This window comes from Ranitomeya variabilis, chromosome 4 (assembly GCF_051348905.1).
Source record: "Ranitomeya variabilis isolate aRanVar5 chromosome 4, aRanVar5.hap1, whole genome shotgun sequence".
NCBI classification, from domain to species: Eukaryota; Metazoa; Chordata; class Amphibia; order Anura; family Dendrobatidae; genus Ranitomeya; species Ranitomeya variabilis.
The window spans coordinates 542,822,071-542,838,857 of record NC_135235.1 but is presented as its reverse complement, the minus strand read 5'-3'; the positions used below and the strand labels follow the sequence as shown (position 1 = coordinate 542,838,857).

The following is a 16,787-nucleotide window of genomic DNA, read 5'->3' as shown; positions in this document are numbered from 1 at the left end:
CGTGCCACGTATTAAAGTGCCACGTGCCACGTATTTCAGTGCCACGTATGCCACTTGCCACGTATTTAAGTGCCACGTGCCACGTATTAAAGTGCCACGTGCCACATATTTAAGTGCCACGTATTTAAGTGCCACGTGGCACATATTTAAGTGCCACGTGCCACGTATTAAATACGTGGCACGTGGCACGTGGCACTGAAATACGTGATACGTGGCACTTAAATACGTGGCAATATGACTGTCAGAAAATGTTCATTAAACGGTTAGGGGTGAGGTTAGGGGTAGAGTTAGGGTTAGGGTTTAGATCCCTTTATCACCTTGATGGTGGTGGGTGGCTTTTCAGTGTGTTTTCTGGTTTTTTTCTATAAAAACGCATGCGTTTTTAGCGCAAACAAACGCATGTGCTTAAAAACGCATGCGTTTACATAGACAGCAATGCATTTTTTTGCCGCGAAAAAACGCATGCGTTTTTTCGCGGCAAAAAAACGCGCAAGAAAATACTGCAGATAGCATTTTTGAAAATGAACGCATGCAGACAAAAAACGCATGCGTTTGAAAACGCGACCAAACGCATGTGCAAAAAAACGCATGCGTTTTCAATGTTAAATATAGGAGAAAAAAACGCATGCGTTTTTTGTGCAAAAAACGCTGCGGACAAAAACGCAAGTGTGAAACCAGCCTAAGGCTACGTGCAAAGTCGTATTCTGTTGCTGATTTGCAGGTTGATTTTGTGTTTGTTACTTTTTACAGCAAATAATATAAAATCTGGTTATTCTGGAAATTATACTCTTTTATGTCATAAATGGCCATGTGTGAAGATTTTTGCTAAAATGATGGATTAAGGCTACGTTCACATTTGCGGTCAGCGCCGCAGCGGCGCCGCATGCGTCATGCGCCCCTATATTTAACATGGGGGCGCATGGACATGCGTTGTGCTGCGTTTTGCGCCGCATGGCCGCAAGCGTTGGACGCAAGAAACGCTTCAAGTTGCATTTTTTTTGCGTCCAACTTTCGGCCAAAAAGGACGCATGCGGCGCAAAACGCAGCGTTTTAGCGTGCGTTTTGCCGCGTTTTCGTTTGCGTTGTGCGCTGCGGCGCCGACGCTGCGGCGCACAACGCAAATGTGAACGTAGCCTATAACATTCCAGAATTTGGCTGTAAATTAAAATGCAAAGGTAAAAAATGAAGAGCCATTTTGGGAGCCAAAAGAACCGGTTCTTTTTGGTGAGCCGATCCAAAAGAGTCGGCTCACCCAAAAATCGCATTTTACCCATCACTATTTAGCAGACAGCTGAGGCGGAGGCGACTCAGGCGAGGTGGCACTAAGCTCCGCCCTCCAGCCTCCAAGTCATGTGATAGGTACGTCACGCCTCATGGGCGTGTTTAAATTTACTTCTTGGTCGGCGGGGCCAAAGTGAAGTCTGCCCGTGACGTAAACGGAGAGGCGGGGCCAGTGACGTGCCAATATCCAGGGAGGAGAGCGAGGAACTCATTCAAACTGCTCACAGACTGCCTGTGTTACCCCGCGGCTGGGGGTGATAGCGGTAGGTGGGCGGGGCCAAGGTGCAGTCACGTGGTTCAGGGGCCGTTTCTCTAGTTGACGCAAGTTACTGCGCAGTGCGCAGAGGAGGCCGGCGACTGAGAAGTGGGGGTCGTAATAACGTAAATCCAGACATCCCCAGTGCTTCTCCGCTACACAGGGGCAGCAGTTGTGGTACTACAATAGCAGCATGCGCCTCCATTCTCTGGCAGGGTGTGCTGGGACTTACAGCTCTACTGCTAGGAAGCTACATGTGCTTCCCTCACGGTAGTCCGTGTGTGCGCCATTTTAGACGGTGGTCTCTGGTTCTGTGCACAGTAATGGGGAGGATTATATTATGGAATGCTTAGTGAGGAGCTGGTGGAGGCTCCCTGGGAAGAAGGTGAGGACTCCCGGCCCAGGAGGTGCCCACCAGTCAGGACGGGGGCGCACTATGACCCATCACTGGCCGGTGGCCTTCCTCTGGTAATGATCACTCAGGAGGCCATATTTTTTTTAAGCCTTCTGTATTCACAAGAAGGGAGGCCGCGCTCCAGAGTGAAGGACAGGTGGACTGTCACTCAAAGCCCAGACAAGGGAACGTTTCCTAGGGTGGACTGGTGATAGAAGGTGGGAACATGTTGTCCTCATGGCTGGAAGGAGGAACCACCTTGGGCAAAAATGAAAGAACCAAGCGGAGAACAGCCGTATTGTAGGGAACCAAGACGCAAGTTCGAACACTATATTATACTAGCTGTTTCCAGCCAGCTAACGCTCGGCACGCTCATTGCTATCTAATTAACTAAAGTAAATAATGACAACATTCAATAGCGCTTACTTTAAATTAACTTAAATTGAAGTTAATAACAATAGTGTGGTGATGTGTTGGGGGCGGGATTATGTGTGGTAATGGGGGGGCGGGATTATCTAGTAATGTGGGGGCGGGATTATGTGGGGGGGTGGGATTATGTGTGGTAATGTGGGGGGGCGGGATTATGTGTGGTAATGTGGGGGGGCGGGATTATGTGTGGTAATGTGGGGGGCGGGATTATGTGTGGTAATGTAGGGGGGGCGGGATTATGTGTGGGGGGTGGGATTATCTAGTAATGTGGGGGGGCGGGATTATGTGTGGTAATGGGGGGCGGGATTATCTAGTAATGGGGTGGGGGCGGGATTATGTGTGGTAATGTGGGGGCGGGATTATGTGTGGTAATGTGGGGGCAGGATTATGTGTGGTAATGTGGGGGGGTGGGATTATGTGGTAATGTGGGGGCGGGATTATGTGTGGTAATGTGGGGGGGTGGGATTATGTGGTAGTGGGGGGGCGGGATTATGTGTGGTAATGTAGGGGGGCGGGATTATGTGTGGTAATGTAGGGGGGTGGGATTATGTGTGGTAATGTGGGGGCAGGATTATGTGTGGTAATGTAGGGGGGGCGGGATTATGTGTGGTAATATGGGGGCAGGATTATGTGTGGGAATGTGGTGGGGGGTGGGATTATCTGTAGTAATGTGGGGGGGCGGGATTATGTGTGGTGGGGGGTGGGATTATGTGTAGTGATGGAGTGGGGGTGGGATTATGTGTGGTGGGGGGTGGGATTATGTGTAGTGATGGAGTGGGGGCGGGATTATGTGTGTGGGGGGGTGGGATTATGTGTAGTGATGGAGTGGGGGCGGGATTATGTGGGAATGTGGTGGGGGGCAGGATTATCTGTAGTAATGTGGGGGGGCGAGATTATGTGTGGTGATGTGGTGGGGGGCGGGATTATGTGTGATGATGTGGGGGGGCCGGGATTTGCGGGGGGGCGGGATTGTGTGTGGTGATGTGGTGCGGATTGTGTGTGGTAATGGGGTGGGGGGCAGGATTATGTGTGGTGATGTGGGGGCGGAGCAACTGCAGGGGGCGGGATTAGCAAGTAATCACGATGCCTCTTATATATATAGATATTTTATATATTGCCACAAGAAAGACCAGCTTCCAATAAAGACTACCTCCTTGAACTCTGAGTGAGGAGAAAAATCTTAGAGATTACTTAGACCTCACTCTGAGAGGATACTAGGTTCTGGACCACCCAGGGGAAGGGTAGGGTAAGGAAAGGTTGAAGAATCTGATTGAGAGAAGGACTATTGTGACTTGCTCTTTTTATCACGGATTGCTGAGGATGAAGGGATCTGGTAAGAACAAAATCATTGAGTGGTGAACCTCAGAGAAGTTGCCAACAGCCACAGAGAAGAAGCGTTGTTTGCCTGGGAATGGTGCAGCTCAGGGGTTTGGGTGGGCTGTAGGACACTGTCTTGGTTTTGTGCATGTAGGGTAGATGAGTTTTTTGGTAACCAAATGAAATTTGGTGCTGTAGAGGATGTAGACGTCAAAGGTGGTATTCACTGTTAAGAGTCTGACATTATGTTAACGGAGCAACAGCCCATCTGAGACTAGACGTGAGAAATGACTTCCCCTTCAGTACTACACCAGGGTAGTTTTTCCACTTTTACAAGAGAGTAACATACTGCGCCAATAAGACAAGTATGGCTATTGCAGGGTTTCACTCCACCTAAAGAGGTGAGTAAAGTGGAGTGCAATGTGGCCGCAGGTGCACATAGGAGGCGGCTCATCACTATAGGAGGGGACAACTGAAAAAGGCGACCACTAAGAGCTTGGCCCAACCAAATAATGTATGAGCATCCACCATTGCAAAGAGGAGGTGAAGGCCACCAGAGCTGTAATGTCGAGGGGATCACGTCACAAAGTGCAAAGTTTGAGGGGGCCTAGAAGTCTTTGGATTGAAGTGCCACCATACATGGGTGGTGCAGTGCAGATTTGTGGAAACGAACTTGTGAATTGAGAGCTTTGAAGCTAGCATCAGCAACACATAGCAGTGATAGGGCTTTGGGGAGCAATAAATATCCCTCTGCACATCTGTCCTGAATTTGACAACAAAATCCAACCACCAGGAAAATGGCCCGGCTTTGGGGTACAAGCTTGCAGACTGTGCTGAGTGTCTAGTGGAAGATCTAGCAATGAGAAACGAAGGCAAGGGAGCTTTTGAAGACACTGTCAGCTAGAAGAGCTGCTAGAATAGAATTTGGAGATTGGATTTTCTTTCCCCCTGAAGAAAACAAGGGATGAGGCTATGTGAAGATTGTCAGTAACATGGGCTATGAAGGGGAGCGTGGGCAATATACTGAGCCAAGTGCCCTCACAGGATCCTTCTCTCTTCAGCTCCTGGTTGAAAGCAGCAAGGTCAGTTCTTCAGTATATCTCCAGTGAAAGGGAGCAGTTGTAGAGGAGTCACTGGAAGCTGGGGGACCTTTGTGCTGGTTGTCAAATGAGGAGCTCCACAGCTTTTGTCCTACTTTTTTTGAGCTGCGTCTAAAATTGTATAGCTCAGTGACTGCTGGAGGGGTATAACCTAGTTATTCTCCTTAGTGTCAGTAACTAGTGACCACAGCCTATACCCTAAATTGCCTTAGTGTCTTTCTACCCATTGGTCCTGAATCTGGCAGTTTGTTATGACCACCAAGTCATCAAAGACTAGGAAAGTGGCCTGGCAAAGCCCAAAAATAGTGGTGGCGGGTGAGAGGCAAGCAAGCGCTTGAGCTATGTAATGTCCTCAATAAGGTGTAAGCATGGACAACAATCAGGCGATAGAACATGTGCCAGAGGGTTTGCATGTCTTTTAGAGACATCTAGGTAGTAAAAATTGCTTACTCAGGTAGCCTAACCCCCATCTGCAGCGTGCTTCTGTATTCCTATCAATAGTCTTTTAGTCTCCTCTTGGCTGCAGGGCCCAGTTGTGACTGCAACCTCTGTATGAATCACTAGTACAAGCAAATTTAAGAAACTTTGGGGAATATGTTCTAAAAAAATCTCCAAGAGAGAGCGGAAGATAAGAGGCTGAACGTTTCCATTGGATCCTCAGTTTGGCCACCATACTGAAGTCGTCGGTGAATGTCAGCTGAGCTAGATCCTCAGTTCAGTCGACGTTCACCTAATGTGTCTGGCTACTCTCACATGCTCAATATATACAATACAAGAAGACGTTATGGATTTTTTTTCCCCTAAAATTTAACCACCCTTTTAAAAGCTTTTGATCTGTTACAAAGAAATGTCAGAAGTTGTAATTGGTGGTCCTCCAGGTGTTGAGATCTCACTAATCGAATAAACAATGAAGTGGAAATGCTCGGTCAAGTTTTACTCTTCGCTGACTCTGTAGACGGGCGTCATAGACTTTCTATTGCACAATAAAGCATTAATGCTCCTTCATTTTAGCAACCAGTGGGATCTCAGCACCTGATCAATTATCTATATATGTGAAAATTTTCTGGAAGAACTGCTACACTTTAAAGCTACCCATACACACTAGATAGCTGTCACTTTGAATAATGGATCTCCTGGCAGCTATCTTGCCCGATTCTCCTGTACACAGGAGCACTAAAGGTACCGTCACACTCAGCGATGCTGCAGCGATATAGACAACGAGCCGATCGCTGCAGCGTCGCTGTTTAGGTCGCTGTGGAGACGTCAAACACAGCAGCTCCAGAACGATGCAGGAGCGATCCTGTGACGTAACGGTGACTCACTTATCGTTCTCACAGGTCGTTAGCTCCATGTAAAACATTGCTGGCATCGTTGCTTTTGCTGTCAAACACGACGATACACGCCGACCTGACGACGAAATAAAGTTCTGGACTTCTAGCTCCGACCAGCGATATCACAGCGGGATCCAGATCGCTGCTGCGTGTCAAACACAACGAGATCGCTAACCAGGACGCTGCAACGTCACGGATCTTTGTCGTTCTCGTTGTAAAGTTGCTGAGTGTGAAGGTACCTTATTACTCTGCCGAATGTCAAACACTCCTCAAACAAAATCAGATATGGCAGATCCTTATCTCCCTTTATACCTTGGACAGTTGGCCGAACCCATTGATACCTCCAGATCAGCCGACATACTATCATGTAGGAGGGCCTTTAGACTATAGTTTAAGTTTTAGTAGGCTGTCTGTAAAATCTGAAGGAAAGAGGTCTTTGCCTGTCATAGTTCTTCATTGCTCTCCTAGTAATCCAACTGCTGTGTCCTATGGATCTCCTACAGATTATGTAGTCATTAGCTCTACTGTATTGTAGATGGATGAAGCACATCGGGCCGGTGTAGCGTTGGCAGCGTACCTGCAGGAACACCTCCATGGCTCTGAAGATTTCTGGCTGTGGGTCACCTACCTTGGGGATCCCGGCTGCATATTTCTTCTCTACTTTCCTCTGGCATACGCACTGCAACACCAACTGGGTGTAACTGTGCTGTGGCTGGGCGTCATCGGCGAGTGGCTGAATCTTGTCTTTAAGTGGTAAGTTATGGTGAATGTTCACTAGGGTCACAGACCTCGCTGAGCGCAGGTTGTCCTATCTTGACTATTGAGTTCAATATATACTGTTAAGGTATTCACATGTCCCAGTAGAGGTCTGAGTGAAACCCCCATCCGAAGGTGGAGAGATATTGATGAGCAACGTCTTATGAGTTGCCATACTTGGTCCATCCATTTATTACATGGATGGCAATAAACTATAATGTCCATAGTTAAAGGGAACCTGTCACCCCCCCCCCCCCTGCCCCCCCGGGCGTTTTTATGTAAAAGCCATTTTCTGTAGCACTAAGGCTGCATTCTGTGAAGGTGGCTCCTCTTTTTTTGCACCCTACTAACGCTGCAATATTAAGTTTTATAATTTTGGCGCCATACCTGTATTCTGTCCGGGGGGCACGTATTTTCCCTCGGACTCATCCGCCTCCCAGCCATTAGTCAGCCCCTCAGTGCGCCGGGCGCCGCCTCCTCTGCATGCACGTACCCAGCACCTGCGCTGTGCTCACTTATTTTTCTGTCATGCGCCGTTTGCGCTGCCCTGCAAGTCCCATCAGCTGATCTAGTGATCCCGCCCCGCAGTGTGTTCTGATGTATTCACACTGCGGGGCTGGGAATCTGGTGCATGCACAGTTAGTATCGGCAGCTGTTCCCATATCCTCCGCCTCTTTCCTCCAGAGTGATACAACTTGTCTGCACTGCATCGTCAGCTTGTGATCACAGGAATTTGGACACCCTCGTTAAATTAGCATATGTACACCCTGTCCTAATGGAGGTAACATTTAGCAAGTACTATACAGAAAGCCTGAAGCCTGCTATTAGAATATTGCACGAGCCCAACAATTGCCAGTTTGGTAGCCCATTAGTTAGGTCCATTTAATGTTCTCACTCACCTCTATTAGGACATCATATAGTTTTCCTAATTTTAAAGTGACGGGTTTATTAAGTGAATTGTCTGGCTATGCCCCAGTAAAGTTATTGTCTTGTCTAAAGCTATAAATCTGCAGGCTTATGTATGGCAGTGGCACCCATGTTTGTAGATTTTTATTTTATTTTTGAGTGTATGGACTCCCGAGAGGTTTAGGTCTTATGTAGGGGGTTCGGTTCAGGGTGCAGGGCACAATCATCTGTCCGGCTTCTGTGCCACAAAAAATCCTTAGTTTTTTGTCCAACCGAGTGACTAGATATTGATCCTGTTCACTCAGCTTTGTTCCTGGAGATAATTGTTTGGAAGTAGCAGAAGTAGAAGATTATTACCAAGGGGCTTATAAAATAATAGTAGCTGCAATAAAGCATTAAAATTTAGTTATATCAGAAGGTAAAGTGTTAGTCTTTATTTCTAAAGCACAATAAATGTGTGACGCCTTCAAACATGTATCATGGATCTCTACACCCACATTGTGGACTGGCTCCATTGTAGGTACACCCTTGTGCCGCACCACCGACATATGCCAGTCTGTGACTGGAAGAGGAATTTATTGGGTAGAAGTTAATGTCTGGGCAAATGACCTCTCTAATCCATATGGTGAACAGTTTATTATTATTATTATTATTCATTTTTATAGTGCCATTTCTTCCATGGCGCTTTACATATGAAAAAGGGGCATACATAGACAAGTACACAAGACACAAGTACAGGAGGAGAGAGGACCCTGCCTGTGAGGGCTCACAGTCTACAGGGGGTGTTTGAGGATACAATAGGAGATGGTAGAGCTGGTCGTGCGGCGGTTCAGTAGACTGAGGATCACTACAGGTTGTAGGTTTGTCGGAAGAGGTGGGACTTGTGGTTCCTTTTGAAGGTTTCCGTGGTAGGTGAAAGTCTGATGTGTTGGGGTAGAGCGTTCTAGAGTTTGGGGAAAGCACGGGAGAAGTCTTGGATGCGGTTGTGAGAAGAAGAGAGGGGAGTAGAGAAGGAGATCCTGAGAGGATCGAAGGTTGCTTGTAGGTAAGTACCGGGAGACCATGTCACAGATGTATGGAGGAGACAGGTTGTGGATGGCTTTGTATGTCATAGTTAGGGTTTTGAACCGGAGTCTCTAGATGATAGGAAGCCAGTGAAGGGCTTGGCATAGGGGTGAAGCTGGGGAATAATGGGGAGACAGGTGGATTAATCGGGCAACAGCATTTAGGATAGATTGGAGTGGTGCAAGAGTGCTAGAGGGGAGGCCAGAGAGTAGGAGGTTGTAATAGTTGAGGCCGGAGATGATGAGAGCGTGAACAAGCATTTTTGCAGTTTCCTGGTCAGGGAATGTACAGATCCGGGAAATATTTTTGAGTTGGAGTCGGCAGGAGGAGGCAAGGGCTTGAATATGTGGCTTGAAAGGGAGGCCAAAGTCGAAAATCACCTCGAGGCACTGAGCATACGGAACTGGAGAAAGTGAGCAGCCATTGACATTGATGGATAGGTCCGGTGGAGGGGTAGAGTGAGATGGGGGAAAGATGATTAGTCCATGTTCAGTTTTAGAAAGCGAGCAGAAAAGAAAGATGAAATAACGGACAGACATTGTGGGATTTTCGTCAGCAAGGAGGTGATGTCAGGCCCAGATAGGTAGATCTGCATGTCCTCGACATAGAGATGATACTGCAAACCGTGGGATTCTATGAACTGTCCCAGGCCGGAGGTGTAGATGGAGAAGAGATGTATTTCAGTGATGCCAAGGAAGGAGAGTTTGTTGGTGATAAAGAGGTCATGGATATACGACAGTTTGTTGCAGACAGATAGTTCGTTCCATAGTGCTCCAGGTAGAGGGACTGGGGGAGTGGGGGCTGGATGAATGGGTATGAGGTTATCATGGTTGCGAAAACGTGTAGAGGATCGTGGCAGGGTGTTAGAAATGAGTGTGGGGATGTGTTGAGGAGGGCCAGGATTTGGGGATACGTCGCCAGCAATGAGGAGTAGCAGACAGCATTTAACCCCTTAGTGACGGAGCCAAATTTTTTAAATCTGACCAGTGTTTTTTTTATGTGGTAATAACTCTGGAACGGTTCAACATATCCCAGTGATTTTGAGATTGTTTTTTCAAGACACATTATACTTTATGATAATGGTAAATTTTGGTCAATATTTTTTATAAATAAACACAAAACTTATCAGAAATTTGAAAAAAATGTTAAGTTAGCAATTTTCAAACTTTGAATGATTATCCCTTTAATCCAGATAGTCATAACACACAAAAACATTAATAAATAACATTTCCCTCATGTCTGCTTTACATCAGTATCATTTATAAAATGTTCTTTTATTTTGTTAGCATTTTAGACGTTTAAAAATGTAGCAGTCATTTTTTCAAGGAAATTTACAAAATTTATTTTTTTAGGGACCTTTCCATGTTTGGAGTGCTTTTAGGGGTCCCATATATTGGGAAACCCCCAAACGTTATACCATTTTAAAAACAGCACGCCCTGACATATTGAAAACTGCTGTCAGGTAGTTTATTGACCCTTCAGGTGATTTTCAGGAATTAATGCAAATAAGTGAATTAATGGCAGAAATGAAAATGTGTATTTTTACCACCTAAATGTCGCTAACTTCTGAACAGATTACTACAGCCGGCAGACTCTAAGGCCGCTATTTGGTCATGAATTGCCATGGCAAACAACAGGGCCACACAATCATGATCTGAGGGCACCAACTGGGATAAATAAGAAGCCCCCACACTCTGTTAACCATTTATATTATGTAGTCACTATTGACAGCAGCATCTAAGGGGTTAAATAGATATGGACGGTGCAAACACTGATGATGGCTGATGCAGCCAGTTGTCAGCTATAGTGTACAGCCGGCAGCCGCTAGATTTTCACCTGTATGGGGAGGCTATTCTCTTATATCTCAGGTCAGTTAAAAGACGTATCGGCGGTCATTAAGGGGTTAAAGGTGGGAGCAGGATAGGACATGATGTGGCTGTGTGTGTCTGCAGAAAAAGGATTGTATGTGGAGGAACAGCTCTGAGGAGGAGGAGAGATAGCTGGGGAGGATGGAGGGAGCAATGACTACTTCCTTACTAGGTGGAGGGATTACAGAAGATAATAAGAAAGAAAGTAGTATGGGGGTGAAAGGGAAATGAAACAAAAACATTGTAGTGGTTTTCTATCCCATTACCTTACAGTCAATTCCAGTCCAATTCGAGTCTAATTCAAAGTAATGTACTTCAATATCTGTACTTTGAAAGATGTAATTTGAAAGGTGCCTGGATCAGACTATAGTCTGGATCAGACGCATGGTTCATTTGTGTGAAGGCCAACTTCTCCAGGGTCTGGATTGTGACATAAGTGTGGGCTTTTTCCCTGCTACATGTTTGATGGCAGAATAGATGTCGTACTGCACATAAACTGATGGATCAGGCCCAATGTGCTCTATTACCCTCATAATATTATACTTCACTCTTCTTATTCTCCATCCACAGGTTTCTGTTTGGTGAGCGGCCATTCTGGTGGGTCTATGAAACGGGTCTACACGAAATCTATAACCTAACGCAGTTCCCCTCCACTTGTGAGACTGGCCCAGGTCGGTGCAGATAAGTTAGGCATCGTTTTTCCACATATTACATAGCCGTTGTTATTTGAGTCCATTAGGAGAAAAGCACAATATAAATTTTTTTTGTTGGTGATATTGACTGTATATATGTAATCTATAACACTAACCCTACATACCGTTCTCAGGAAGTCCTTCAGGACACTGTATGATCACTGGAGCTGCCCTGTGGCCCATAGTAATGTTCTGCACTGGTCGGTTACAGAGGTACGGGACAAGGAGCTATTGCTTTCTTCTGTAGATTAGCCTAGAACAGGGGTGGGGATCCTCCGCTCCAGGGCTATTTACGGCCCTCGACCTTTTATCAGGTCCCCGAGCAGATTCTCAGGGACTGCATTCTTGGGCAAGGAACTGTATTTTGATTGCTACACCCTCACTAATTTCTTCTTGCTCTGTTAGCACACACACACTGTGTTCACTACTGAACATTGAAGGGCATGCAATGAAAGATTACGTCCTGAAACCAGTGCCAGAGTCAGGATGTACTTTGTGGGCGGAGTTTGTGCGGCCCCTGAAGCATGGTATAAATATCCAAATGGACCTTCACAGAAAAAAGATTCCCCACCCCTGGCCAAGAATGTCATCTAATCTAATCACACGTTCTGGCAGCCACATGTGAAAGAGGCCATGTCTGGCGGATGGAGCTTCACTTTTTGTTAAATAGTTGCGGCTTGTCCTGAAAAACCACCTGATTAATGACCATATAGTTTTGCAGCAAAACAACATTATTTCAAGGAAAATTACAAGGAGGTTTCCTGTGAGATAAAGAACATTAATAAATGGAAAAAATACTTAATTAAAAATAAATTAACAGTTAGATTTAATTATTTATTTATGCCAGTCTTATCGTGGGGCAATTATACATTTTTTTTAATATGGTTTTCATTATATTACTGAACACAAATCCTGTTGTAAACGCACAGCAGGGCAGGTTATGTGAGTAAAAAAAGCTTATCTGTCCCCCATGACCATTAGCTATGAAGGTCGAAGGACGGACGTTGGAGAAGTGAGGAGGACAGATGAGACAGGATGAAAGCTGTGGGAGATGTTGTCTAGCAATGTATGCAAGAAGCAGCACTTAAAGGGGTTGTCCGATCTTCCCATAAACGTTTGTAGAAAAGCCACGGAGACACCATCACGTGTTTCTCAACGCAAGCAATGAATAGCCAGGTCTTTCACCGGGAAGGAACAACCACGGGAAGGGCAGCATCCAATAAAGGAAAACCACCTATGCCAAAACATGGTATCCATCCACAGACAGCTGTTTCGGGGTATTTGCCCCTCATCAGTGTGGAGTAGGAAACTGGCTATTAGGAGCAGTGCCTAGTGAAAAGACTGCAAACATAAGGGTGAATGACCTCGGGGATAGCCAGTTTCCTACTCCACACTGATGAGGGGCAAATACCCCGAAACAGCTGTCTGTGGATGGATACCATGTTTTGGCATAGGTGGTTTTCCTTTATTGGATGCTGCCCTTCCCGTGGTTGTTCCTTCCTGGTGAAAGACCTGGCTATTCATTGCTTGCGTTGAGAAACACGTGATGGTGTCTCCGCGGCTTTTCTACATGCATTTGCATATTTCCCATCAGGGATGGGGGCAGTGTTCTGGATCACTGCGTTGAGAAACACGTGATGGTGTCTCCGCGGTGTTGGATGTTTTGGTCTCCCTGAGGTCATTCACCCTTATGTTTGTAGTTCCCATAAACATTTGCAGTCACTCTATGTGACTGCATATTTCTGAATTTTGACAGCATGCAGTGCACTCACTGTCAAGAGTCACCGATATTGCTGGTGAGAGCAAGCGTTCAAGTAACAGCAACTATGCCATTTGCATAACTGTGGTCATATACCGACTAGACATGCTTGGCTTCTCTCAATTCACTTGTATGATGAGAAGTGACGTGCGTCTAGTCTGAATGTGACTGGAAGTATGATAGTCGCATACTTGTGGTCATGTGCTTATCCGCTGGCAACAGCAGTCAATCCTGACAGCTCATGCACCCCATGCTGTCAGGATTTAGAGGTCTGCAGCCACATAGGAGAAGAACACACTCTACACATACAACCTGTCTTTCTGTGTGTGTAAGATGAGTTTTGTGTTCAGAAATGTGACCGCAACCATTTTGACAGAAACGTGTCATTACCACCTATCAGAAAAATTAAAAGTATTTATCAATTTATTTATAGTAATAGAGTTTTTCATTTATTACAATTCTTTATTGCCCAGAGAACCATTTGCATCTGACTGCCAGAGCATGTGAACACAGCCTAATGTCACGTGTGAGGACTTGGTATATTTATTCCCTTCCATATAGAAATGTTCTTGTATCTTGTTAAAGAACTTTAAGGCTTTGTGTGGAATTTTCATTCATGTATACCCCCTCTGGTCCTCATTTACCTGAGGACTTATCAGCAGGATTTATTCTGCTCTCTGGATCTTTGTACAGTCCCATTGTTCACAAGAACAACAATGCCTATGTGGATATAGTGAGTTTCGAAAGTATTCACACTCTTGACTTTTTACCTATTTTGTTACATTACAACCAGTTCTTAAATATTTTTGTAATTAGATTTGTGTGTGATGCATCAGCACTAACTAGTCTAAAATAGTGAAGTGAGAAAAATATAGGCATACAGTGGCAACTAAAAGTTTTGCTTTTATTTTTTAACCCTTTCCGACATTAGACATATTAATCTGTCTATGTGCCCTGGGCCGATTTGACCAGGGATGGATTATTAGATCATCGCGATCGCCTGCGCACACTGGTGGTGCGTGGGCAATTGACGCCAGGTGTCAGCTGATTCTGACTGTCACAGCTCCTGGCACTTTAACCCCCGAAATGCTGCAATCGAACGCAATCACGGCATTCCGGGAGCAGAGGGCTGACATCCCCACTGCCTTTGGATCGGAGACCCCCGCTGCATGACGCAGGGTCCCGATCTTTGCCATGGTGACCCGATGTCGTCATGAGGATATCCGGGTCACCAGACCTAGCAAACTTGCTGATCATGCCCAGTTTGACAGTTTCTACAGCCATGTCTGCGGGTTTTTCACATGGACCATGTGCGCACCACCATTGAATACAATGGGTGTGCGTATGTCTGTAACAAATGAACCGCATATGGACATAAAAAATGGACATGCGAAGAGGGTCTAATTTGAAGGAGCTGGAGCGGTTTTGCCTTGAGGAAAGCTCATGGAGAATTATCCAAAGCAGTTTGCAGTTGTAATTGCCTCAAAAAGAGGACTTTGGGGGGTGAATAGTTATGAACACTGATGTTTTAAGTAATTCTGTCCTTTGTGTCGTTTGCTTAAAAAAAAAAAGAAGACCAAATGTTCACTGTTGTAGGCATGTTCTTTACATAAACTGATGCAAACCCTAAAAAAACCACTTAAATTCCAGGTTGTGAGGTAGCAAAACACGAAAAATGTCACCGGGGTGAATGCTTTCACAAGCCAGTATAAATCTTGACCAATCCTGACAATTTTGGGAAGATTATCTAAGTGCCTAATGTGGATAGTGGTGTCCCTACTCTCTCCCAAAGGCAGATGCTGGGAGAAAGACAGATCAGACCTGATGTATTTCAACATGCCTGATCCTTTTATACTCAATGAGAGACGCCTGACAGTAACTTTCTTCCCTTGCCCCATTGAGAGCACAAGCATGTTTGTCAGGGCGCTTGATGCTTGGGGGGAAAGATAAATAGCGGTGGCCTCTAATTTAGACCTCAGTCACATAAATACCATTGACACAAATGTTAACGTAGAATTCTCTTACTCAGTGGCGTTCTCCGGACTGTTCCTCTCATATTGTACCTGTTACTGATGGCGGGGATTGCTGTCTCCAGACTCCTTATTCTGGCACACTTCCCACACCAGGTTGTCGCTGGGATCCTCACTGGTAAGTAACATCCCATCATTCATTCTTGGTCTGCTCCTCGCCCGTCTTGCTGTTACAGAAGGTAGAAGCACATCGTCCCTGCTTCTTTCTCTTGTGTGTACCCTTTACTTTTCAGCCCCTCTTCCTGTGGTACAAAGATGGTGGAAAGATAATAAATGTACATTTCTCTGACCGGTCTCTCCTAGGTGTGTTTTTGGGATACGTCTTGCCGCGCACGGCTCCCCATGACCGTAATTTAGTTTTTTTCCTACGGTCTTCGCTGTTTCTGCTTCTTGGGGCTCTTCTTGTATACTGTGGAATAAGTGCATTTGGTGTGGATCTGTCGTGGTGAGTATGACTGTGACATCCAGTAGATCTGAAGCTGATGGCCCCGTGCTTAGTTTACATTGGGACATCATTAAAACAAATGGATGTATGGTAATATCCTTAAGGAGCATGATTCACAGTATCACAGACATGGCGTCCACATATGTACAGCAATGAATAGCTCTTCTTAAGCTTCCATTAATTACCTTTTTGTTTCCAATGGCTGGTGTTAGGTCCATCCATCGAGCCAATAAATGGTGTGCAAAGACAGAATGGATACGGCCAGAGACCAGACCCTTTTCATCAGTGACCAGGAGCGCAGGAAACACTTTAGGACTGGGATTTGCCCTACACTTCCCATTCTTCCATAGACTACACACAGACACTCCAGGCTGGCGTGAAAGGGGAATTTCCATGGTTCTGTCTTTTCTTTTTCTGAAGCTCCAGCATGCGCTCCCACTTCCAGTATCACCCCCGCTACTCTATTACCTGCTGAACTTTATGCGCCATTGTACCTGCCCACTTATAGTCATTATCTTAGCCCCCTATATTGTAAGATGCTTGAACCCAGGGACTATGCAGAAAAGAGATTAAGGCAACCAGCTCTCTGTTCACATTTATGTATAGTTACATTTCTTTAATTTGTGCTTTTTTATTTATTTTTAAGAATTTAGGTTGTGTTTATGTTGTGTTTATATTCTACTGTAACAAGATAAAGGATGTTTCAATCCTATGCTGTCCTATACGTGACTCTGACAGTTTTATGAATGTTCCCCTCAGTAAAACTCCAAAGACTAGAGGTATGTGTGCTCCAAAGTGAAAGCTACCGAGGACTAGGAAGCTGAGATATGGAGGGACCTTGTAGTATAAACCTGCTAATGTAATATGGAGCAAATATTGTATTCAGAAGCTATTTTCTTTTTGTAAAGTGTACAGCCCCACCAATTAACTCCACATATTTCAGCTTTCTGATCGTTGTTAGTGAGAAGTAGGAACAATAGGAGACTGATGACAGAAAAAAAAGTTTATGTATATATATATATATATATATATATATATATATATATATATATATATATATATATATATACATACATACATACATACATACATACATACATACATACATACATACATACATACATACATACATACATACATACATACATACATACATAC

General features: G+C 45.1%; 1 protein-coding gene across 6 annotated transcripts; it reads left to right on the top strand.

Annotated features, from left to right (window-relative positions):
* Positions 1-1,401: 1,401 nt before the first annotated feature.
* Positions 1,402-16,351, top strand: G6PC3 (glucose-6-phosphatase catalytic subunit 3). 6 transcript variants are annotated; one of them, XM_077252537.1, is made up of 8 exons: positions 1,609-1,714; positions 4,471-4,759; positions 6,644-6,861; positions 11,274-11,374; positions 11,530-11,608; positions 15,184-15,302; positions 15,488-15,629; positions 15,842-16,351. In XM_077252537.1, exons 2-8 carry the CDS (start codon positions 4,670-4,672, stop codon positions 16,200-16,202), a joined length of 1,110 nt encoding a protein of 369 aa, XP_077108652.1. In that variant the 5' UTR covers positions 1,609-1,714; positions 4,471-4,669; the 3' UTR covers positions 16,203-16,351. The 6 variants fall into 6 exon arrangements, with proteins under 6 accessions (XP_077108655.1, XP_077108654.1, XP_077108656.1 ...); XM_077252540.1 differs by lacking the exons at positions 1,609-1,714; positions 4,471-4,759 and adding an exon at positions 1,402-1,544; XM_077252539.1 differs by lacking the exon at positions 4,471-4,759 and having other exon boundaries at positions 1,565-1,714.
* Positions 16,352-16,787: the final 436 nt, after the last annotated feature.

Excerpts from the sequence above, each read along its gene's own strand:
- G6PC3 (XM_077252536.1), top strand. The coding sequence starts at position 1,883 with ATGCTTAGTGAGGAGCTGGTGGAGGCTCCCTGGGAAGAAGGTGAGGAC. Across the intron at positions 11,375-11,529 it reads CACTTGTGAGACTGGCCCAG|GAAGTCCTTCAGGACACTGT; the intron begins GTCGGTGCAGAT and ends TACCGTTCTCAG. Across the intron at positions 15,630-15,841 it reads TTTGGTGTGGATCTGTCGTG|GTCCATCCATCGAGCCAATA; the intron begins GTGAGTATGACT and ends GGCTGGTGTTAG.